The 25,792-nt window shown below is 41.9% G+C and overlaps 1 protein-coding gene and 1 non-coding gene across 2 annotated transcripts; both read right to left on the minus strand.

The window, feature by feature from the left end:
• Nucleotides 1-5,710: 5,710 nt before the first annotated feature.
• CUNH8orf37 (chromosome unknown C8orf37 homolog) lies at nt 5,711-23,364 on the minus strand. Its single transcript, XM_019550780.1, has 6 exons — nt 23,231-23,364; nt 20,684-20,783; nt 16,713-16,783; nt 15,777-15,842; nt 11,366-11,461; nt 5,711-7,444 (listed from the first exon to the last, which is right to left on the minus strand). The coding sequence occupies exons 1-6, from the start codon at nt 23,332-23,334 to the stop codon at nt 7,285-7,287; spliced, it is 597 nt and encodes a 198-aa protein (XP_019406325.1). The 5' UTR covers nt 23,335-23,364; the 3' UTR covers nt 5,711-7,284.
• A 118-nt stretch (nt 23,365-23,482) lies between these two features.
• Nucleotides 23,483-23,564, minus strand: TRNAS-AGA. Its single transcript has one exon. It is a non-coding gene; the product is annotated as a tRNA-Ser (tRNA).
• Nucleotides 23,565-25,792: the final 2,228 nt, after the last annotated feature.

Genomic DNA, 25,792 nt, shown 5'->3' on the forward strand with positions numbered 1-25,792 from the left:
AATTTTATGAGATCAATATAAAATATTAATGCTTTTGGGCTATGTTCACTGCTGTTGTAAAACAGGATTCAATAGAATGGTATCTGTTCAAAGCCATTATGAATCTATCCCTTTAATCTTCATCTTCAATGGCCCAGCAAGAAACCTGCACTGAGTTCAAACTGAGAAAACTGTCAGTGACTGGGCATGTCTACATGTGCAATTAGGGTGCAGAAAGAAGTGCAGCTCCCAGCTATAACTCAGAACAATTTTTGCGACGTTATGAGTTACGTTACCTCAAAATAACACAAGTTCACTGTTGGTTACAGGAGAGAGGGGGCTGCCTGTGAACCTGCAGCCAGGTTCCCATAGCAATGGCCAGGCTTTCTGTGCTGTTTTCAGAATGGGAGAGAGGAAAGCCTGCAGAGGGAGCTCATTCTTGGGGCTCCCCAGCTGGTGCTGAACGGTGAGGTGTGTGAATTGCAGCCCCACCCCCTCAGGAGGAGGGGGGCTGCGATACACCTGCCTCACCCTCCAGTGGGGGCTGAAAACCTCCCAGACTGAACCCCCTTTTCTCCCTTTCCACTTTCCCATTCGGAAAACTACCACAGGCTGGGAGCTCTGCGGACACAAGTTACAAAAGATGCTACATTCTGTAACATCTTTATCTGATACCTCATGCAATGGGGGGTCAGATTTTCACCCAATCAACCATTTTTGAAGCTGCTTGCAGCTGTGCACTTGTGTTTGGTCACAGCTATAAACTGCCTTCTGTGGCTAGATCAGGCGAAAATTGTCACTTCTGTCTGTAACTAATTCAGAGCAATACAGTCCACAGCAATAAAACCTGAGTTTATTACCATTTGAATGGGCACCCAGGAGCACAGCATGTTGAGCTAGATTGGTGCAGCCCTGACTGGCAGGAGGCCTAGGGGTTCAGCCTGCCAGGCTGTGGCCAACTGCCCCCAGCACAACATGCTGTGAAGGGGCTGACTGGGGCACAAGGGTATTTCAGTGTGGGGCTAGTTGGCAGGCATCCCACATACTAAAGCACCCTCATGCCCCAGCCAGCTGGGGCAGCATCTACATGTGCTCCTGCAGTTTCTTACTCTGCAGCAGGATAGGACTTGGATTTACAAGTACTATCCTGCTGTGGAGTAAATTAGTTTACTCCATAGTTAATTAGTCTATTGTGCAGTAAATGTCTTGTGGAGACGCAGTAGCAATGGTGCCTGGTCTTTTTGTGATGCTTAATGTGCAGACTACTTCTACTGCACATTAGTGTGGTTCTTGCAGTAACACGTTAATGTGCAGTAGAATTAATCTACTGTGCATTAAGCATCTTGTGTAGATGTGCCCACTGAGTGCTAATCAGGCAGGCATAACAACAGGACTTTTGCACCTGAGAGGAGGGTGGCCTCATATGATTTTTTTTCTCCATAAAAATCATAATTAATGTAGCATGCTTAACATGAATATAAGAGCTTAAGCCATCAGTTTAATCAATTTTAAAACCTGTCCTTCAGTAAAACCTCAGCTAGAGTACATTTTCTTGTTAAATGCAGACTAATATCAGATCTTAGGTTTTTTGTTTTTTTTTTAAGATAGGAAATATAACTTAATTCTCTCTCTGGTGTTAAAGATAAGGACCAAATTCCACTCCTACATTTATGCAGCCCCATTGCTTCACATTAAAGTGTTATGCAGTGAGGTTTTTCTTAGTGCACCATCATTTGCCCCACTGTGTCACTATAACTTCACACAGTGAAGCTTTGTAGAAGCTATCTGTCAAATTTGCTCTCCAGTTACTTTGACTTTCATACAATCTAGATAATCTTCTAAAATGCTTTCTACATTCATTGATGCATCTTGCTTCTTGGTGCCAAATGCTGGCCTTTTACGGCTTTCTCTGCCTTTGAAAACTTACCCTGTTTCCACATACTGAATTACATATATACTATCTAAAAACTTACTGCACTTTATGAGGTCTTAACCTCTAGAGCAAACTTCTACCCAGTCCTGGTATAAAAGCTACATAATCTCTACTGAGCCATAGCAAAAAATGAAATGGGAGAGAGGGGAATGTAAATTCAATTGGAAAAGGATTGTGATGACTTCCTTGTTTGAAGATAGCAGTAAACGAGATGTATGCTCCTGTAGTTTATAACTAAATGACATAGATTCAAATGTTTTAAGGTCACTGAAATAAAATTGTTTTAACCAGGACTGCATGACTGAATGCCACATTTGTAACTGCTGTACAACCCACCTGTTGGACAGTTATCAATTTAACATTTTATGTTTATTTTAGTAACTCAGTTTCTTTTTCTAGAAAAGCCAGTATCACTGTTTTTTTATGAAGCAAGCCAAACAAGAGAGTGAAGAGGAGGTACTCTGCTCTGCATGGTTCTGCTCATTATAGTCTGGGTTAGGTAGTTATTTTTGACATGCAAAAGAATATATTCATTATGACCTCTTTCTTGAATACACTTTACTAAAATGAATTGTGTTTCCCTTTCTAATATTAACTCTGAATTCTAACAGTATGCTGTTTTATAATAAACAGGTGGTAAAAGTTATCAGTAAAATGAATATTTTTGTCTCTTCAGCATGAGATTCACTTTGCTGATCAGAGATCATTGCATTTCTATGCTTGAACAAACACCCTGCCCCACAGGACTTCAGCTCAACTGGAACTTTTTAGTGTGTAAATATTTATAGCTGCTAAAATCAATTCTGACCCAGGGCCAGGGTGCAGTGTCATCTCTTACTGCCACTTGGCAGCCTGTTAAGATCTCTTTGATTTACTAGCTGCATGTGCCTTATGTGAAAATTCACTCTGCACTAGATGATATGGGTCTGGGCCAGAAACACTATTGTTCCCTCACCGCTGTGAAAAGAAAAAGGAGTCTCCCTTTACAGGAGTTGGATTATAGCATTTTCCCCAGGATGAATCCAGCACTAGTCTAGTTCCCTTTTTGCATTCATGCAACCTGCCTGTCTTCAGTGGAGATGCATGCGTTTAATAAGAGACATATATCTGATGAATGTGACTATATCTCCCCAAGTTATTACTAGTTTCATAGGCTCTCCTGTGCTAACTTGTTTGTCAGGACAAGACTCAATGCGAATGCATATTCTCTGTCTGCTATAATCTGGAAAGCTGTCCACAGACGATGTATTCAGGAATTGGTTTCTTCTCCTAATCTTACCTGGCATTTTTTTGTAGAAGCTATTGCAGTAGGCATAGAGTTCTCTTCAGCATAAAGCTCACATATGGCAGCACCTGTGTTGATAAGATTCCTTTTGAATAGGCTGCCCTTCACAACCTCTGAGAGCTGCTCTAATTGAAGTGCCTCGAGCATCTCATGTATCAGCGTCCTCGCACTTCAAAATGACAGCAGTTTAGTTAAAATGATTTAACTAAAGCTCATTGAATGGGATTCAGTTAAAGTGCCCCTGCCACCATTTTGAACTGCATGGACGCTGATACATGAGACAATGGAGGTTGCTGGAGTGTGGTAATTACTATGCTCCAGCAGACTCAATTTAATAGATTTCATAGATATTAGGGGCTGGAAGGGACCTCGTGAGATCAAGTCCAGCTCCCACACCATAGGCAAGAAGGCAGCTGGGATCAAGTGATCCCAGCAAGAAAAATATCCAGATGTTTTTGAAAGGGTCCAGAGTAGGTGCTTGCACCACCTCTGGGGGGAGTCTGCTCCAGACCCTGGACACACACATTGTAAAGAACTTTTTCCGTACGTCTAGTCTAAATCGGCCTTCCTGGAGTTTGTATTCATTAGACTGTTTGTTATCCCTTGGAGAGCTCTGGTGAACAGCTCTTCTCCCAGGTCCTGATGTACCCCTCTTATATAATTGTAGGCTGTTACCAAGTCACCCCTGAGCCTTCTCTTTTCCAGACTCAAGAGTCCCAAATCCCTCTGCCTCTCCTTGTATGGCCTGCCTGCCCTCCAGGCATTGGATCATACGAGTGACTCTTCTCTGGACTCTCTCAAGCTTTTCCACATCCCTCCTGAATTGGGGGGCCCAAAACTGGACACAGTGCTCCAGCTTCAGCTTCACCAAGGCCAAGTAAAGTGGGAGGATGATGTCCCTGGTTTTGCTTGAGATGCATCAGTGGATGCACACCAGAGTTTGCTTTGCCAGCCACAGCATCACATTGGTCAATCATGACTCCAAGTTTAATATCCTGTATTTTGCAGGAAAAATAAGCAAGATACATAACTAAATATTTGTTAGGTGATAATTTTAATTTGCTTTTTTCTTTAATGTTCAATTCTGTCATTTTATTCCTGCACAGTTGTACTCTAACAACAAGACGACAAACTGTTTGGAAATTAAAATAGGATTATATTTCAAATTGAATGCTTTTCTTATAGATTTATTTTCTTGCAATAAACCTTTTCTTGCAATGAATACCTTTTTCATTCATGTGAATTCTTATATCCAGTGTTATGAACAAGGCTGCAGACAAATTATTGAAGAAACGTGATAATTTTGGTGGAATACTCAAACCTATGTCCTTATCTTCAAATAAAAGCCACCTCAAGTCCCTAATATGCAAGTTTTTTTACTATTATATGCTTGTATGTTTGCTGCTATTTGCTGGTAACTTTCTCATCCATAAAAGAACACAGTTTCTACAATTTCCTTTATTTGTAAAACATTATGAAGTGACCTAAGAGAACAGATGATCAATACTGTAAATAGATTCATCCTTCATTCGCTTGCCACCAAAATGTTTTGGGGTTTGTTTACTTATTGTACTTTCAAGTCCCATTTGATATTTTGATTCCTCACTTTTCTCTTCCTCTCCTCCTCCCAAACCAGTAGATTGGTCCATCTTCTCTTCTCTGCTTGTTGGCTTTGAGAACAGAGACTGTTACCTATTCATTTCTGTCTTTGATTCAGTTGTTCAGCCACCTCCCAGATGCTGCTACACTGAGAAAGAAAAAAACGGTAACCCAGCCCAGCTTTCCCAAAGTCCAGACCAATACCAAGACTGCCTGAAGTTAAGTAATTTATATATCATCCTTTACAAACAAAAGTATTTAACATTAGGTCCATAAAAGAGTGGTTCCTTCCAAATACAAACTTGGTGGCACAGGGTTTGTAGAAATTTCCCTGGGATAAACTGTCTGACCTAAAAGACAGACAAAACCAAAGCAACTTAGCACTCTGAAGAGCTGATCGACTTCCTTCATAGGGGGGAGTGTTTTTTACTAAATCAAATTCTGACTATACGTTTCTTCTCTATCCCCAACTCCAGAGTTCTCAGTATGGAAGCCTCTCAGATAATCTGAAGTAAACTCAGTACAAATCCCAATTGAGCATGGTGGTGCTCTTTATAAATAGCAGGCAGGTAAACTGAATCTTTCCAACAGCATCAGCCCAACTGGCTTATGGGTTTGCCTGTCTCCTGGAACCTGCAGTTGTATATTCTCTAAGAGCTGGGACCTTGTTCTGAAGAAGTTTTTGAAAGCCTCAAAGAAGTTGAACTGATCAAATCCAGACAGATCTAATGAGCAGAACACTTCCCAAATTTTACTGGCAACCAAAATTCTTCAGGGATGTGACAAGACAGTTTAAATGGCTAGATGAAGATGACTCACAGCAGCAATAAAAGAGTCAAGGAAATATATTTTTGCAAATGTAAGGATTTCCATTTATTGGAGCAACCCATGTAGAACAATCTTTATAAAAAAGATATACAAAAAGCCCACCAAAAATAGTGTCAGTATTATCCTGCTTCTAAGTTGTTTCATTCATGCTGCCCATATAAGCCTGGTTGTTCTTTTTTGCCAGACACCATTTCTCACATTTGTACTGATACTAATAAAAATATGAAGGGCTTTAAAAGCTGGTTTCTATTTTGTATACCTGGAATTGCATACAGCAAACAATTCTGATGTAAATCTTACAATATTACCTACTATAAAGATATTTACATTTTTCCATTCCATTTTTTTACTTCACTGTATAAAATAGTATCCTCATGCTTTGGAGCATTGAAGTTACAGTACATTTTTCAATATAATAATTTCCAGTACTGGAAAAAGGTGCATATTTTATATAGGCAGGTGAAAAAGCAAAAGTATATACATCTACAGGGACATTAATATTACATTAAGTCTTCTCACCAAATAACATAATACTGGAAGCTGTTTTACAATGTTAAGGGGAAAATGCAAATAACTAGTTACAACTTAACTGTGCACAGGTTTTTTTTAAAAACAAACTTTGTATCCAGAACTCCTCCAAACTCTCTCATCATGCATGGTAGACAGTGAGACAGCACACATATCAGTGGGGTATGATTTTGTCATACACTTAAATGCAACTATTTTTTCTCCTGAAACAAAACTGTTAAATAATTGCAGAACGTATAATTATCTCAAATTATTCTGAAAATAGTACAAATTGAAAGATGTGTTGAGTGCATATGTTGTTCCTTTCCCTGCAGTGTGACCTAAAGGAGAGGGAAAGGAAAGTTCAACAAATTAACTGAAATGAACCTGAGTCATAGAATACTCCTCTGGAGAAAAGGTTTGGAGGAGTCAGGAGTCTGGAGGGAGAGGGGCAGAGCGGACCAAGGATATGAAAGAGCACTCTTCAAAGTCTGTAAGTTGTGGTATTGGTGGGTAAAAGAAAGGTCTCTCTGACAATAGCTGGTCCTGTTCTTGTACTTTAGAAGTTGCTCTGCCACTGACTTTTGGGTAACACTTCTTGCGACCACCTGCAGGTAAGTGTCAAATTAATGCTTCCACTCCAGGCAATTATCCTCTGTTGTGAGACTGTATCACATGGTTCAGCTGCTTCCCAGCTCTGTCGTTTCTCTCTCTTTTGGAGTCCCAGATCTTGCAGACACAGGGAACAAAGCTTTCTAATAACTCAGAGAAGCAGGCTAGAGCCTCTACTTTTCATTTTTGCTATACCTCATGCTTACTTCCCCAGGCTTCTTCTCAGACTTGCTACTGTTAGCTTGAAGTTCTCCTTTGCTAATTTATAATTTGCATTTCCAATGTCACCAGCACCTGGTTTCTAGAGAACCACAGACTTTCACGGTGGATATTTCCCCTACTAATCTAGTTCCTCTGCACTCACATGAGACCACTACAGTGAGAGAAAGGCAATCATTTTGAATTTAGTGTCACAATCTATTTCTAGATGAAATGTTCAAGTTCTCATCTGTTCTCAGAAAACTGAGTGGGGAATAGCTTGAGTTTATGATCCGAAAGTCTATTTTTAAACAGGAGTATGCACTTAGAATGTGTGAAGACTTCATTCTGCATGTTTACCACAAACCCAATGAAGTTGCCGGTCTGTTTGGAGATTGGTTAACTCGTCAATGGACCTCCAGCTGCACTGGCAAGCATAAGCCCGGGATCCTTTCTTTTTGATCATCTTGGCTCTTAACTTGCTGAGCTCAGGCATATTATTCCTAACAAGTGTGTAAGTCCATGTTAGAATTGTGCAATTTTTTTAAGCATAAGATACATAATGCCTGGAGATAAACTTTGATATGGATATAATCAGTACACTTCCACAGGAATGATGTGCGATTCTGAGAAAAGGATTAAGCCCACAGTATTCGCTGAAACCACTTTGAACAGACTACCTTTTGTAAAGATACCTGATTAATGTTTGTTGCTTTAAACCTCCTCCCCATAGGGTTTTTCTTATAATAGATGCAGCTGTAATGCAACAGCTGCAACTCCCTGTTGCTTCAATAGCAGTGTGCGTCTGCGCAGGAAATGTCCACGGGGAACAGCAATGACTACTGCTCTAAATTCTCTCAACCATGTTCCCTGCATCCACCTGGCCTCTTCATATCCAAAGAACCCCAAGATCCCCCCACATCTCATTCTTTCACTGTCATGAGTTTTTCAGTAATAAAATACATATAGTTTAAGAACATATAACATGTACAGACCTTCACTCTCCCAAGAGAAACTCTTCTTGGAGTGATTTAACCATGGCTGTTCCCAGGTTATTTTTCTCTTGGAACGGCCACTTTTTCTCTGGAAGAAAAAGCCTGAACATCTATACATGTGCAGCAAGGCTGCTCTGATATGCTGTAATTACAGTGTTTTGGAACAGACTCGATTAATTGAGCCTGCTGGAACCTGTTGCAGGATGGTAATTACTGCACTCCAGTAGACTCCAGTGTCTTGTGTATTAGTGTTCCTGCACTGAAAAATGGAGGCGGGGGGGTTTTAAAGCTCATCGAACAAGCAGTGGCTCTCCCAGGAGAAACTGAATGTCTGCATAAGGCCATAAGCAGAAATTGGGTCACTTCAGCTGTATGTGCTGGAGCAATAGCTAAAAATCCTGAGGAGGACCAGCAGCACACAGGCCCTTCCATTAAAAGCAGTCCTGCTGCCCTCAAAACCGATTCCCTGGTCAGTAATGGACTACTGCAGTGCAAGTACTGCCACTGTGGAATCTATATGAATACAGAGTCTATTTAAAAAAGGGCATCATTGACAAGTACTGAATGAGGCCAGTAAACTTTAATTTTAAATTTAAACATCCTCCTCCTGGTATTTAAATTTTAAAACATCATCCTCATGGTAAGTGGTGTGCTATTTATATTGCAATAGCACCCCTGATTTAACAAGGAAGGCTACAGGCTTAGATGGCCGCAGGCTGATCTGAAATTTATCACTTGATAAAGTGATAAAGAGTGATGCAAAAAACTAAATAAATTCAAGAATGAAAAGTATTTTGAGCCAGAACTCCTTCTACTCTACTGTTTTTAATGATCCACTGTACAACTACTGTGGTAACTATGATAAAAAACTATGAGGTCCCTCCTGTTGTGAATCTATGAAGACTAAGGTCTGAGGATAGAGATACTGTAGAAGTTTGGGGAGGGTAGAGAGACAGATACTCTCCATACACCATCCCTCCAGAAATCTGCAATCAATATAAAACTGATATATATTTGTGGCCGGGGAGTACCAGCTTGTTCTCTGTCCTTCATATAAATCCCTCAACATTAGGAAATTATGGATCAGCAATCAGAGCACAACAGAGCAACTAAAGCACAACAGTCATTCTCTCACGTAGTCCAAGAGTTATGCTGTGGCACGACTTAAGTCAATATGAATCCCCCAATCACAAGTACACAGGGTGTTTCAATGGGATTTATTCATGTGTGTAGTGCTCTCTTGAGTAGAATGCTTTCCCAAGTGAGATTCTTGGGGCAGAGTCCCTGGGCCCTGTCACATGTTCACTCCAACAGTTGCAAATTACTGGAATTTTGTGCTGCATTAAAATTAGTACATGTTAACGGCAGGGGGGAGGGGAGGGGAGGAGAGGGAAGGGGAAGAGTTGGAATAACAAGTTCACTCCAACAGTTACAAAGCACTGGAAAGTTGTGCTTCATTATAAAGTTGCATGCGTTTACGGTGGTAGCCATTATTTTAAATCACTGGAATGCAGTTACTGATTATTGGAATGGAGTGACCTATTAAAGGTAGTATGTATTAGGAGATAACCCTTGCCTGAAAGGGAACAACTGCAACATGGATGGCACTTGACACATACTAAACAGCTTCCACCTGTATCTGCTTGCATTTTAACTGCGCTCAGTGAGTGTTACATTGAACGTGTGACATCACCTCCTGTCTTCTGCAAGTCTGTTAAAACCTTAAGTTTTTGTACATCATAATCCTGCCAATTCTGCAGGAGGTCCCAACTCCCCCTTTCAAAGATGCAATGAGGGAGAAATATTCAAGAATTATGTAATAGCTCTTCTACTTGGGAATCATCCATAAAGGTACTGATCTTTTCTATAGGGTATATTCTAAGTATTCATTTTGTTTAGGTTAACACAACGATTAGCTTAAATTGGATGAACTGTATAATAAAATGAGTCCCTATATAAAGTCAAATTCAACTGTAAAGAAAAACTATCCAAGTTAGCCTGTGTGGGATCTGCAACGGAATATGATGAGGGGAAAGATCATATCACACAGTACAGAGTGACAGAAAACAGGAGGAACATGTAGCAAATCACAAATGATGCTTCGTTTAAAATCCGTCAGTGCAGAGAGGCAGAAATAACCAGTGTAAAAGTTAATTTAAAACTTGTTTAAAACATGGGGTAATGTTACAACCACTGCTGATTGTTTTTAGCCTAATCTTGCTAAATATACCAAGACATCACTGGCTACTCCCATAAATGTTCAAATATTACATTCTTACTATGAATTAAAATTCTCCAATAGAAATCAATAAGATTAGAAAGACTGGCGACAGATGCCAGTTTATTTATTTGTTTAATCCCCTAATTTGTTTTAAATACAGATTAACCTAAATTAAAATAACTGAAAATCCTGTTAAAGGTTATACACTATAATCAAGATTATAATTACTTGATAACAATGCCTTTCACTTTATTTAATTAAACTATCTAATTACTAATCAAGTGAAGAACATATGTTAATACACAGAGAACACATACAGCCACTTCAGAAAACTGTCAGTCCAAAGTGTTTTTTACTAATAATTTGCATTACTGACAAAAGCAGGAATCTCTCTTTAAGAGAGATTCATATTCTTGATCAGAAAGAAAACAAGAGAAGACCTACAACAAAGAGTATGAGAGAGATTACATAAAACAAGATGATCCAGTAACATATTTTTATGAATACAGCGAACTGTTTAGTGTTCTATGCAAGCTATAGTACACCCTCTACTGGTCACACAATCTGAACATCCACTTAACTTGATCCTCATACAACAATAAAAGAGATTTTATTAAAACAAGTGAAATGCTCTATACCTCAATTCAATGTATAAAGTAAAATAAAACCTCTTTGTTGGTAGATATAATCTAACAGAGAATTTAAAAACAGACAATGTCTAATGGGTAAATTCAGACTTCACACTTCTTTGAAAAACAAAATAGAACAATTTTAATCAAGAAAGCAAAATCTCCTTTAAAAATGGCTAGTCCAAATTCTTCCCTATGGAGAACTTCTGGCAATTTGATGGACTTCACTTTAAAAAAAAAATCAACTTAGACTTAAACTATTAGTATCTCACTGAATATCTTTTGTAGACTGCACAATCATAATTACAGTGGAGGAAAAAACCTGACAGAAGTAACGACAGTCTGTGACAATAAGGGAACAGGTATATGTAAACATATTCATTAATAAATTAGACATACTGCTGAAGAATGTCATACAGCAGGAACCACATTTCTTCATTAGTAAAAAAAGAGCCATTGCTTTATATGAAATACCATTTATTGATGCCAGCAGTAAATATGGCCTGGACTTGTACAGTTCACATTTCTGATAAGCATATTAACCCCAAAGTACTAATTACAAACCCACCTGAGACATACCTGAAAAACAGGTAATCACATGACTTATCCCAAAGGTAATCATCATAGTGTGCTACACGGAAGTCACAGGCAGTACAACGTAGCTGATCACATGTTCTGTTCAAAACAAGAGAGCCAAATGTCAGTACTGTTACACACAAAAAGCTACATAAAAAGAATATTAATATTTCAAAATTAAGGACTTAAAAATTAGGAAAATGCCAGAATTTAGGTTGTCTGTTCAACATTTATTTGTGCCCCTTATGCATATGCTTTATGACATGTGCTTTAATTAAATTACTACATACACTTCAAAAGGATTCCTAACTCATTCAGTAAATAAGACTTTTCTTTTTATATAGTTAGCATTACATTTTAATCTCTTCATTCAGCATACTGCCATATCTTATTTGCTCCTCATCATTCCACTCTGCGCTGAATACAGAAATGTAATTTTCCTGATAGGCCATTTTATAGCAAACCTCAAATTCTAGTGCATCTAGAGGCTTTACAAATGTAAATTAATTATTTTGACAACAATCTTGTGAGGAGTAAAGCTACAATGATCACTTGCATTCATTAATTTTAAGTAACCAGTCTGAGACATCTAGGATCTGGTATTTCAGATTAAACAGAGACAGTATTGTAAAATGTATTAAACATAAAATATGTAAAAAATAAAATTACAAATGTACTTATAAAAATATGCATTAAAATGTGTGGCTGCTCTGTTTGATTTGTTACAGCACTGGTTGCTCAGCACTGCTACAAGACAGTCACCTAAAAATGCAGAACAGGCATGGTTGCCTGTGAATATTTTAAAGTGATTTGCTCAGTATCACATAGGGATACTGTGACAGAGCAGTGACAGAATCCAATACTTCAGGGTAGTATTCAATTTCTTTAAACATGAGACCATGCTTTCACCTTTAACACTCCTTTGCCTCATTCACTAAACACCTTCTAACTTCTGCAACAAATGAGGCAAATAACCAACAGACACCAACTTTATTTACTGCTTGACTGATCCCTAGAGCGTCATCCATCCTTGTTCACTGTAGGAGAAAGGCACTTTGTGGAAAATACAGCATGTGCTCCTGTGCTTAGACTATCTCATAATGAACATACCAGTTGGGACCATTATAAGTTTGCATAAGTAACCCTGCTTTTTACATTTTCCAAACTGCATGCTTTGGCTTTACAACTTCTGTGTTCTTTTAATGGAATTATTTTGCGCGTAATTTTCTAGGTTTTTAAAAAGTAAACAACACTCACCCCACCCAAAAGTTCCAGCACATGAAGCAATTCTGACTTCCGTATCAATAACCAGCAAGGTTAGAACTTTTAGACCCACAGCATGGAGCTGCTCACTTTGCACTAATAGAATAACTGGTGGTAATAACAAGTTGAAGCTGTTATCAACCATCAGACATGGTTAAAGTACATACTTTCTCAGTGGGTTTCACAAATATTTGTTACCAGTGGACATTTACTAGGACTTGATACTGATTTTGTGAGGAAATGAAGCTGGGTTAACAGCTGGGAGGCACCTGTACCAACAATGCTCCCAGACAGTGGGGGACAAATTGGAGAGAGCCCAAAGGAAAGCAACAACATGATCAGGGCTCTTGGGAAACATGGCAGATAAGGCAAGACCTGAGCTTAAACTACAGCACAGGAGACTTAGGTTAGATATGAAGAAGAATTTTCTAATTCTGATGGTTGTTAAGCGGTGGAACAGACTGCCTAACAAGATGTGGCATCACCATCATTGGAAGCTTTTAAGTAGAAATAAGACAAGCATTTGTCCAGGATGGTATAGACAGGAGTGACCAGTTGTTAACAGGGGGCTGAAATAAGTGAGCTCTTGAGGTTCCCATTGGATATTTTTCTATGATTCTGACTCAGGAATCTGGGCTCTGGAGGAGTGTGTTCTTTAGTGGCTGGTTACAAACTTTGGTTTGTTTTTTATTAACCTTTCATTGGAATGATTAATCATTGTTCTGGAGCAAAAAAGCTTCACAGATTCTACACCTGCACTCCTTCAATTAAGACATTAGAGTGTAAAATAAGCTGTCCTGAGGTACCCAGAGCTCTTCTAGTAAAACAAGATAAAACTAGCTTTGACATCTAAGAGTGAAAAACAACGGACAACTTTCAAACCCTTTAACGCCTTCTTTATACATCATCAAGAAGAAAAGGGCATATAAACCAGAGTTTTAAAAAATCCTTTAGAGATTGACTTAAAGTTCAGTGAAATTGCAATCTGCTGATTTTTCAGAGGTAAGTAGGGGAAAATGCAGTGTATGATATCTTAAAGGTTTTCAGGTAATTATTTGAACTCAGAATCATGAGGTTGGAAGTGACCTCAAAGGTCATTTCATCTAAGCCCCTGCACAGATGCAGGATGTGCTATTTCTCTATTATTCCAGACAAAGGGCTATCTAGCCTTTTCTTCAATAAAGGTGCTGCCATAACTTCCCTGGGCAGCTTGTTCCACTGCCCTACTGTTTTGATAGCAAGGATGTTTTTTCTCCTTTTCAGTCTAAATCTGCTTTGGTGAAGTTTAAACCCATTGCTTCATGTCCTGTCCTCTCTGCCAAGGGAGAATATTTGAAATATCTGAAAACTGCAATCGTGTCTCTCCTTAATCTCCTTTTTGTCAAACTCTTCTTTCTACCTTTACTCTTACAGATTGTGTTCTAACCCTTCTATTATCTTGTTGCTTGCCTTTGGAGCATTTCCAGTGTCTTCACATCCTTTTTAAACTCAAGAACTCAGAATGGTACACAATACCTAAGTGAGGCCTAACCATCATTTATTATATAGCAAAGTTTCTGGCTAAAGTTTTCAAAATAAGTTAGCTTAAAGTTGGTGCCTAAATATGAATTTAAGAGCCTTTATATTTCTTTCTTAAAAATTAGAATAGCATTACCTTCCTCAGTGGCAGCCCTAGGAACTATGGAAGCTTCCCTGTAAATCATGTAACTTTTACTTAGGGTCTGAAACATGGTTTTGACAGTATAACTGAGAACACACTTGAAATGCTGTCTTTAATTTAAGGACCAGTTACTTTACCTATTCAACTCAAACGGAATTTGACCAGCTACTACAAAGAACAAGATCAAGTCATAAAACTTTATGCTTACCATAAATACGTGTACAATCTGGAAAATGTTTTAATTATTTCTACACAAATCTTCAGACTTATTCAAGTTATAATTATGATGCTGCATACAGTTAAACTTAGATCATTTCCATCTGGGTGGTTTGCAACCCATCTAGTTTACAGTGGGTTGCTGAATTAAAGATAAACTCAGCTTTTTGCTGCAGGTTTTACTGTCTGTATGTGAATCCAAGATAACCCTGAAATTAAGACAACCACCCATAAAAAAATTCTTAACATTTTCTATGTATAGAATCTAATTATTGTAGGATAGTTTTAATTTGTTCCCCACAATACTGTAGGCAGTGGGGGAGACAGGTTATGAGGAGGGCAGTAATGGGGCAGGCATTGGAGGGGTAGGTAGTGTGGAGGGCATGCAGACAGTGTGGAAGACATGCAGCTTTCTCCCTGAAACCTGTCTCTCCCCCTACTTACCCTCCCTTGTGCTTGCCCCCCCACAACCTCAGACCCCTGTCGCCCTCTTCCTCACCCTGCACTTCTGCACCTTCACCTCTTTGGACCCCTCCTCCCCAACAAAGTCTCTACCCCTGCCTGCCTCTTCATCTGCCATTTACCTTAGCTCAAGCACTGGCAGGTTCCATCCCTGTTGCAGCCTGGGGCACCGAGCATTGTCTCACTCCAGCCCTGTAGCAGTGGCATGTAACTGTGTAACCGGCCCTGCAGCAGCAGTGCCGGTCTGAGGCCATGTTCTGTGCTTCAGGCTATAGCAGGGATGGACCCTCCTAGCACTGGAGCAAAGGTAAAGGGGAGTGTGGTGGGGTGGACTGGTGGGAGAAGTGGCAGTGGGAGGTGTGCAGACTGGGTGCGGTGGGGGCCCAAGGCTGCAGGGAAGAATTGGTAGGGTAAGCACAGGGTATGGGAGGCAGAGAGCAGCTAAATCTTGCAAAGCATATAGAATCTATTGCATATTTAAACTATGTATTACACCAGTAGTAAAAAGAAGATAAATTGCAACAGAACAGTTGAGGGAGAAAAGAGAATTCTGGCTAAGGATATAACAAGAAACCTTATTTTTATTAAAAGAGCCATGGAATCTTTAGTATCAATGGTAAGCAGATAAATCTCAAGAAATCTTTAAAGCATTTTCACAAAATAGAAACTAAATTCCATGTGATTTTTCTCTTACATGTGTATGTAGGGAAAACTTTATTTCATTGTACTATTAAAACTCAGAATAGAATAAACATTGTAAACGTGGTAAGGATTGTAATAATGCAACTAGAATGGATCTTTCAGATGTCCTACCTCTTTGAAATATTTGTTCCTATACCATATAGTGCAGTGCTTCCACCAAGATACACTGGACAACATCTACGTGAATTTAAAAAGAAAAATAGTAAGTTTTAAATAAAACACTTTGGAGAAAGGAATATACTACCAACTTAAGCTAACCTTTGTGCATCATGACCCAGTCAGCACATGCACCTTTTCAGAGAGTCCATTACTTTCAGTACAGTTGCAAAGCACAGTATTTATACTGTAACTGTTACTTTATTGGGCGTGGGCTGAGCACACAGGTGTTTAAAGACTTAACTGTTTTTCAACATGCATATTAGCAGGAGTCATAGAAATACAGTACTTTATGTAACGTTCATCAAATAGCACAGAAAACTTAAACGAAGAAAAATGAAGAAAATATTTATTTTGAAGAAAGGCTAAAACTTTTTAATGTGGCACGACTTTACAATTGCAATAATCTTCCATGCTACTACTTCCTTTGCTTTGGAGTCACAAACTGTCAAATTGCTACAGCCTTACTTTTATTTTTTTCCTAAAGAAAAGCTTCTCTGAATTCTGAGTTGTTATTGTGTTAATACAGTTTTAACAGTAATAGAATAGTGGTTCTCAACATTTTTATACTCTGGCCACTCTGGACAAATTCAGCTCTTTGCTTTCACTTGGATTTTGACTATGGAAAAAAATTAAGCAATATTCTTGTTGCAAAGAACTTAGAACTACCACATGTCAGAATATATTTGACACTAAATTCCTATTTGAAATCTTTGAGTTTAGCTTGGGCCTTGTGGAAATGCTTACATACCTAACAGTGCTCATCTTGTATGGGAACTTATGGCACCCTTAAAAGATCTCAGGGCACCCTAGTTGTGAATCACTGTAACAGAAACAACCAACTGGTTATGGCACACATGCATTAGGTTCACCAAAGTGTTTTTCACTTACCTCTTACCACAAGCCTGCACAGAACCACTATTGGTTTCAGATGTGGAACTTGTAGATTTAGATTTTAATTTCTATTAAAAATACAAAAGAAAGAGCCAGGCACAATTACAGCATCATAGCACGGCTATTCTATTTTGCTTAACAAACAAGTGCTAGAAACCCCTGTGGTGGAAGCAGAGAAAACTGTAAGATTTTAATTTCCCCACAGTTTTTTGCAATGATTCTGAAGAGAGGCCTATTTCAGGAGACTTCCTATGTGAGGACAGGAAACTAGGTTAATAATACACTTGCAGTCACTGCAGGTCCCTCCCATAAGTGACCCAGCAGAAGCTCTGCAAGAATCCACTGCAATGGAGGCAGCAAGAACCTTCTCCAGACAAGTTTATGTGGATGAACCACCAATAGGGAATGGTCTCTTCTACTCTCTGTTTCTGATCTGATGAATCTACAAGCTCCTGTGGTCAACATGCCTCTAAGCATATCCCTGCTCAGTGTACTGGGTAATTTGAATACTACTTTGAGACATGCATTGTTCAGGGAGCCTAACTGTCTAGCACTGGGCCTAGTGCCTAAGAATTACTGCAACATCTAAGGACCTTCTCAAGAAGTTACCCAGTAAATGCTTTAAACACCTAAGAATTGTCATTAGATCAGTACTTCCTGCTATGCTAGATAGTAACTTCAGTTAATTAGAGAGAGAGGCAGCAGATTGTAGAGGAGAAATCTTTTATATATGCAAATATATTGGTAATAGCAAAATAGGAAAATCCAAAGTGCTACACCATTTCAACTGCAATTAACTAAAAATGTAGGACCTCATGAAGGATTAATCAGAGTTCTATGCAGCTTTACAAAAATTTGTTAATAGTCAGTAAAGGGGGATGGCAGAGTTTCAGCAAAATACAAAGTCTTTCTTCATGCAAATATTACGTCAAAATACCTGGATTATTGAACTGCCATGACTCTCCATATGGATACTGTGATTGTGACAAGTAGACTTTTTGATTTAGTTTTAACCACTTTCCAAGCCACAGAAAGCAAAACCAAGAACTCATAACAAACTAAGAGTACTTACACAGGGTATTATGTTACAAGAGTCTTGGTTTAAATTTACACCTTGACTTGTACTGGAAAAATCTACCATGCAGACACGGCTTTAATTAGTTTTAAACCTATGAAGCTTAATTATCTTTATTTTTAACATCTATAATGACTTCTACTTAACTATCTGCTTTGCCTGTTCTGAACAAGCCAGCTTGTGGCTTCATTGCCACTTCCTCCAGCCAATGACAGATGTACTTCTAACACAGGGGTGGCCAAAGTCCAGCCTGCAGCGAACTCTATTCCCAGCAGACCCTGACCATGTCACTGCGCTTGGTTTCCATGGAGACCCGACGAGTGACAGGGCTGTGACACCGTGGGGACCAGCGCTTCCACAGAGACTAGCCCCAGCAGTGTATGGAGCTGGACATGGAGTTGCTCCACTGCTGGGATCTTGCAGTGGTGACAGTGTGGTCTGGACCTGGGGCAGAGCTGTAATCCATTGCCCACGTGCCCTGGGCAGGGTCATGCAGGGAGAGGATCGTGGCTATGCCCCATCTCTGAACCACCTGTCACCACTGCAAAATCCTAGCCCTGACCCCAAAGCAGCTCCCTGACCAGTTGTACACCATGCCAGTACTGTTGGGACTGGTCTCCATGGAAACCTTGACCCTGCACTGTCACAGCACTGCTCCTCCTGGAGTCTCCATGAAACTGGGTACAGCGATGTGGGCAGGGGCTTGTGGGAAATGGAGTGTGGATGCCAACTGGATCTGCTATTTTGCCCACCCCTGTTCTGCCAGAACAAGAAAAAAAGCTGAAAGACACTCCTATGTTCTGTTTATCTTTCTTTGACTCAAAACCACTTCCTTCTTTGACAGTCTATGCTCTTAACATTATTATTGGCCCAAACTCTTCAGACACATCTGTTATATCTGACTATTAGCACTTTGGTAAGATGATCCATTTATAAACTGCTTCTCATTACAAGACTACTGCACTTTCGTTCCTTCATGTCCTACTGTATGTCTCTTCTCCAAAGTCTGTTAATTATCTGTCCATAACCTAGGCTTATTCTTAAAATCACAGAATCATAGAAAAGTAGGGCTGGAAAGAACCTCTAGAGTTCGTTTAGTTCAACACCCTACCGGAGTCAGGATCATTCCTATTCCAAACCATATCACAGAAATTCATACTAAAACTCTACAAAACAACCTTGTCACACAAACTCACGTGCCATGGATAAAGCACGGGGACAATGGCAGTCAGTGTCCACAGCTGGAAGGTTGTCAAAATATACTCAAGAGATCCAAGTAAGAGGACAACAACCCTCGCAATAGAGGAACGCAAAAATCCCCACAATCTGCACCAATTGGACCATTCCTTCCTGATTCCAAATGTGGTGACTGGCTTGACCTTGAGTGGAGGGGCAAGACCCTGCAGCCAGAAACCTCCAGGTTTTAGTTACAGCAGAAGCACTGGCACAACTCCTGCCATGCAGCAGAGCTTCTAAGGAAATTGGAAAAAACCTAAACAGACAAACCTGGATACATACAGCAGCAGGAGGGAAAAAAAATTCCTTCCTGGCCTCACATGGCAACCAGCCAAGCCCAGAAGCATGGGAAACTCCCATGGCTGTAACTACTCCTATACCATCCCTGTTCAGTGCTTATGCAGCCTCTTCTTGAACACCTCCACTGACGGAGATTCCACAACTTCCTTAGGCAGTCCATTTTACCGCGTCGCTGTTCTAACAGTGAAGAAGTTTTTTTCTGATATCCAGTCTAAACCTACTTTGCTGCAACTTCATGACACTGGTCTGCATCCTTATCTCTGCAGCAAGGGGGAAAAAAATGGTGTTCTCCTGCTTCTTTATGGCAGCCCTTCAGATATTTCAAGATTGCCATCACATCCCCTCTTAAGTGACTCTTCTGCAACTGAACATGCCTACTGTCTTCAACCTCTCCTTGTATGGCTTGCCTTTCAGGTCCTTTATCATTTTTGTCAAACACCCATGGATTTTAGAATCTAGTTCAGTACTCTTCTCCCTGTTTAAAGCCTTTAAAAAACAGCATTTAGGGACCTTTTTTTTGCATCATCCTACACTTGTCATTTCCAGTCTCCATTTTTTGTCAGACAAACTTCTCTCTGTCAGTACAACACAGTCTCATTTTTCATTTCTAGATATCTGGGTGGCCTTGCATTTCTTGCCATCATAAATTCACCTTTCTCTTTGCACATAACCCTTATTCACACCACTCAAATAGTAGCAGAAGAGACAGTAAGTGTTTTGGCATGGAGTTCTAAGAATACAAAACAGAACAGCATTGTGAACCTTTCAGCAGAGACAAACATTATTGAAAAGGCTTTGCCATGCAGTAGGCTGTGAATAGCCAAGGTGAATGATCTATAGTATAAACAGAAATATTTTTTAAAAATTAAAATGAACAGCCTCTTAGGTTACCTTTAGGCAAAGAGTAGAGAAGAGCATTTTTTAAAAGAAAAAAACTACTTTCTAACAATATTGTGTCTCCAATACTGCTGGTTTTGTTTTCAGCTTAGGTCTGCCTACTCCTGATGGAGTCTAGCATTTTTAATTTTTATGAACATTAATAACAAAATTATGAACTCCATTATGCCACTGCAAATGTTAGGCTTGTCCCAAGTCTAACCCTAAAAGTATTAGCTTGTGTAATAATTTGTCTACACTGATTACATACTAAAGGGAAAATCTGGTTCTGTCTTTCCAGATTTCAGAATGTCTATGCTGTTCACATTTGGTCTGAGCTTCCAAATTCAACAGGTCTCCCTTCTTTTTCACACCAGAGTCAAGAGCCACCCCTCCTTAAAATGTCACTTTTCTTAGTTTTTCATCTAAAAACGTTGCGACTGAGACCCTCCCTCCAGCACTGTTTCTGATATCTGCTTACCACTGGTTTTTTTGCAAAGCTGCTTTCATCAAAGATGTCATTAATAATGTCATCTATGTCCTCTTCACTGCTCTCACCTTTTGTGAACAGTTTAGCTGACCTGAAAATAGGACAGAAGGAAGTTCATTGTATAAAAGTGAGAAATACACTAATTGCAAAAGTTTCCACTGCACCTACTTCACATTTAAAAAAAAGGTATAACTCATTCCAATGTCTTCCCTTCTAACATATCTTTAGCATCTAAGGAATGAACACTTAGTGGCAGTAACAGCACAAGCTAATTTGAAGTCAGTGTACAATTACTCATACTACTAAATTAATAATGCAATACCCTTTTTCATTTTGAGTAGTTCTATCTTGCTGTATCCACAATGCAATGCCTTTTATAATTTTTAATACATAGTTCTATTCTGCCGTGTTTCCTGATTTTTCAGGAAAATCAATATACGGTATTTTCTGAAGCAAAATTTCAATGTTTCAGAGTTTTTGTTAACAATGGTAGATAATCTTTCAAACAGTCCATGGCAAAATAGAGAGGTAAATATATTTACAAAAGAAATATACTGTGCTTCAGAGAGGCACTCTTAGGCACAGTACACATGAAGCCAAAGCAGTGCTGTCTTTGCAGTACTAAAAGTGGGCTAATTATCATTAACATTGTCATCCAATTAGCCCACCTGAAACAGTACACAGATACTACTACATTGCTTCCAGCTGAGGAAGCAGGCTTCCTGGAGCAATGTAGCATATTTGAGAAAACCACTCTGAAACACAGTAAGTTTGCTGTATAGATAGATATATTCCTGGAAACATTTATAAGAGATTTAATGCTTACTGTATTTTCTTGATTTGAATATCTGTGAGACTGTCCTTTATATGATAAATTCAGGCCCAGTGTGACATACCATAAAAGACAATGGACCTACTATGCCTGCTTAATATTGCGTACAGCTCACTGTCTACTTGGACTATATGCCTAGAATTGTATGTTCCTATGCAAAAAACTAACAGTGAGTGTTCACGAGTACTGACAGCTTTCTTTTCACAGTTGATGATGGACTGGGAACACTGTTTCTCATACTGACTGACAGTGGTGCGTGCACCAATAAAGATTTTGTGGACCAGTACTGATGGCTAATTATTAACAATACCAATCTGACTGCCAATATGCATCCCAGCAGCTTGGAGAGCAGCAGTCAGCTGGTAAGTCTGTGGGGAGAGCAGATCGAGTTCCCCCTCAGTGAGGGAGGGAGTAGGGTTTGGGGCAAGGGTAGGTGTTGCCCAGCTGAAGTACAGGACAGAGCCATGAATAGCTCATCTGGGGACTTGGGGGCTCAGTGGCTCCCATCGCTAGTGGACCCTGCGGGAGACATGGAGAAGCACGTACCCCCCTCGATCTGTGCATGGGGCAAGGGTGGGCTACTGCTGCAGACTGGGGCTGGTGCCAGGCTTTTCCCAGCTGGGGGGATTGGGATGTGGTTAGGGCAGGCAGCAGTGGTGGTGCTGGGAGAGGGGGGGCTACGGGGTGGGCTGTGGCCACCCCAAAATTCACTGTAGCTCCCCCCCAGCCCCTCTCCCAGCGCTGTCACTAACACCTGCCCCACACGCAGCTCTGGCCCAGCCCCCTGGCTGGAGGAGCCAGGCACCGCCCCTGAAGGCACCCTCACCTCAGGGGCAGATCTGGGGAGGGTGGTGCACATTCACTCCCTTTGATTTCTGTGGCTCGTTGTCATGGACCTGAGTCCTTCATTCCACGGGTGTGAACAACCCTTCTCTTCAGGGGTCTGGACACGCCTGCAGTCAAGCTCTGCTCTGCTCTGCAGTGCTGCTGTCTGTTTGCTGCCCCTGGTGAGGAGGCTCCTTTTCACAGCCCTGCAGATGGATTTTACCTCATCTCCAGGAAGCTGTATTTGTTTTTACTTCTAATTTAAACAGTCAGACAGCCTAAGGCCCCTCCCATCGTAGCAGCACTTCTAGTTTTTTTCTAACTGGAGAAAAATGTGCACTGTTTTATATTGGAGGACACACCTCACCATCTGCAACATACTTCCCAAAGTCCTGCCTCTGCCAATACTCACCCCTGCCTAAACCAGCCTGGCCTCCCTTTCACATACCTCACGAGCCCTGTACCTCAGCCCTTCATTTTGTACAATACTGAACGGGGTCACTACTTTTCTGAAATACGCTAATTAGTTCAGTAGTCAAACAATTTAATCGCTGAAGCGCTAAACTTGTATTGTAAAACGTCTTTACATGAACTGTCGATACCGGCTCGAGGGGCCGGCCACGCTACCGCATAAGGCGAGACGCCCCCACGCCGCGCCGGTCCGACCAGGGGCCAAATCCTGGCCTGCCCCCACTCCCGCGGGGGGTCTGCGGCCTCGCCCAGGGACAAGCCCGTCCGGCCCGGGCCCGCGGGAAGGCTCTGGAGCACAGGCACCCGGGCCCCGCGGGAAGGCCGCAGGCCTCGCTCAGGCAGCAGCAGCCCCTGAGACCCCGGGCAGCAGCCCTGCCGGGCACAGACGGGTCCGGGGCGGCCCGGCTCACCCGTCCCTCTCCTCCGCGCCGCCGCGGCGCTGCCTCCCGGCCACCTGTGGCCCGCACAGGTCCCGCTCTACTTGGTCCAGCAGCTCGTCCAGCCCGTCCGCCATCTTGCCCCGCCTCGGTTGCCATGGCGGCCGGCCGCCTGAGCAGGGGCGACTGGGGCCGGGCGGCCGCAGCGCGCAGCCAAAAGCTAGCCGGGCTGGCCGCCCAGCTCCGCTGCCGCCGCGAGCGCGGAGAAAAGGAGAACAACGCCTCCGTAGTCGGCAGGATTCGAACCTGCGCGGGGAGACCCCAATGGATTTCTAGTCCATCGCCTTAACCACTCGGCCACGACTACTGTAGCTAAATATGCCCGCGCCGTGCTGAAGAGCCCGAGCCAGACCTGAGCTGACTGCCTTGTGTCCTCCGCAAGGGGCTTCGGAATCTGATCAGCTGAAATAGTTGGAAATTATTATATCTCTTTTTCTAGCAAGGTTTCGGGCTTAAAAACCAGCCCAGCCTCTGGCTTCTTTACTATTCGTTCCATCCAAGAAGAGCACACACCAACTGCAGAGGCTTTCTCAGCCTGACAAAGGATTTTTAAATGCAAAAGCTTGCTAATTCCCTCCCCAACTGTTTAAGTTGGTCTAATAAAAGATATCGGATTCACCCGAAGAACCTTGTCTGCCTATGTCCTTAGCCCAACATGGCTACAACCTGCACCCCTGTATACTCTTCTACTTTGGCTGGGGCTGCCCTGCATCCTGCTTCTGCTGCCCACGCTAGTGCAGTGCGGTGGGCTTTGGGTCACAGAAATCAAAGGGAGTGAATGTGCACCACCCTCCCCAGATCTGCCTTGAGGCCCCAGAGGCAGCATGGCCCAGGAGGGCATCCTGGCAGCAGGCATGGGGCGGGCAGCAGGCATGGGGCGGGCAGCACACGTGCCTTCTGCCCTCTGTCAGGGCCAGGTCTAGGGTCAGGGGCTAGAGGAGGGCATGGGACTCCCTGCAGGTGGTGGCAGCTTTCCAAGGCCATCTGCTGCCCCATGGGCAGTGCTGGTCCCACTCCCTGCCATCTGCAGGTAGCCACTGATACCAGCACTGCTGGGACAGGACAGGACAGCCCCGCCCTGCCCAGGCCGACAGAGGGGCAGATAGGCAGCTGGGCGTGAAGCTTGTGTGTCCCCCAAGCCGTCCCTGTCCCTGGCCCTGGCCCTGGCCCATCCCTTGGCACTGGGAGACCACAGCTCTGGCTCTGCCACAACTGCCAGGTGGAGGGGCTGGGCTGGGGCCAGAGCTGCCTTCATCTCAGCAGCGCTTGTGCCTCCTGGCTCACCCTGGACACGCTGAGGATGCTAGGCAGGCCCAGCTGCAACCCCTTGGCAGCCATAGAGGGAACCTGCCCTTGCCTGGCCCCCAGAAATGTTAATCCACCATTGGTTGTAAAGTATGCCCCAGCAACAGATGGTTCCCCATTTCTTCTCTTTCTATCCAGCTGTGAAAGGTGAGAGGCAGATGAGAGGTACCACAGATTTGAAGTAGTACTGTGCAGCTGCTTCTCCAGGCTGCTAGTGCTGCTTCCTCAAGGGTCAGGTCTAATTTTCTGGTGTTCTAACTGCAGCCTGCCATTTCTGTGGAGATCAGGCAGAAGCACTAGCCTAGAGGCAGACAGTAGGTATCTCACAGCTGTGGTTTTATGCCCACTGGAGATATCAGGAGCAGCAGGCTGGAATGGAAGGCCAGTTTATTTAATTCCTTTAATGATTTCTGGACCTATGGGGAATCCTATGGGCCAGATGACACTGTGGGTCAGGCTGGCTTGCAGGGTTGCTCCACAGCCAGATCTGGCATGTGAGCTCAGGCCAGCACATGGGGTTGTTCTATGCCTGGATCTAGTGTACAGGCTGGGTCGACACAGGGGGCTGGTCCATGGCAGGATCTGGCACACAGGGCTGGGCTGACATTCCAGGTTGCACTGACAGACTGACCACGTGCGCTGATCCCACTCCTAATCTGGTAAACAGACATGCCTTATGCCACTTATCCAGCTTGTGGGGCTGAAAGGTTGAGCACCACTGAGTTAATGTGCGCTCAGCCTAACCAAATTTAACTCATGATCTTTCCTTGTAACACATGCCCTCCATCTCTGCCTCCGTCACTTCTTATTCCATGGTAAATTCTCATCTTGCTGTTGACACTTCTCAGGTATTGTGATCAGATTGTGGTATTTCCACATAGGTTTCCAGACTGTATGAGAGGCTATTCCCCTAGTACTTAATGAAACAAAAATTTTGGGATTAAGTGAATGCAGTAGCCCCTGGTACAGTCCCTCCAGAGCTACAGAAATCTCCTTGTTCTGTGATGATAACTCTATTTATGGATCCTTAACTAACTCAGCTTCTTTTCATCTTTAAAACTATATATTCTTCCAAAAGCACACATTTAACCTTATTATATCCCCTTTCATAGCTTGTCTAGAGTTGTCTAATGGCTTCCACCAATAGTTGGGCCTTTAATCAACCCCAATAACTTTCCAATTCTGGATGTTATAGCATGAGAGTATACTTATATATTAGAGTAATTTTTG

This window comes from Crocodylus porosus, unplaced genomic scaffold, assembly GCF_001723895.1.
Source record: "Crocodylus porosus isolate Cpor-Errol unplaced genomic scaffold, CroPor_comp1, whole genome shotgun sequence".
Classification (NCBI taxonomy): domain Eukaryota; kingdom Metazoa; phylum Chordata; order Crocodylia; family Crocodylidae; genus Crocodylus; species Crocodylus porosus.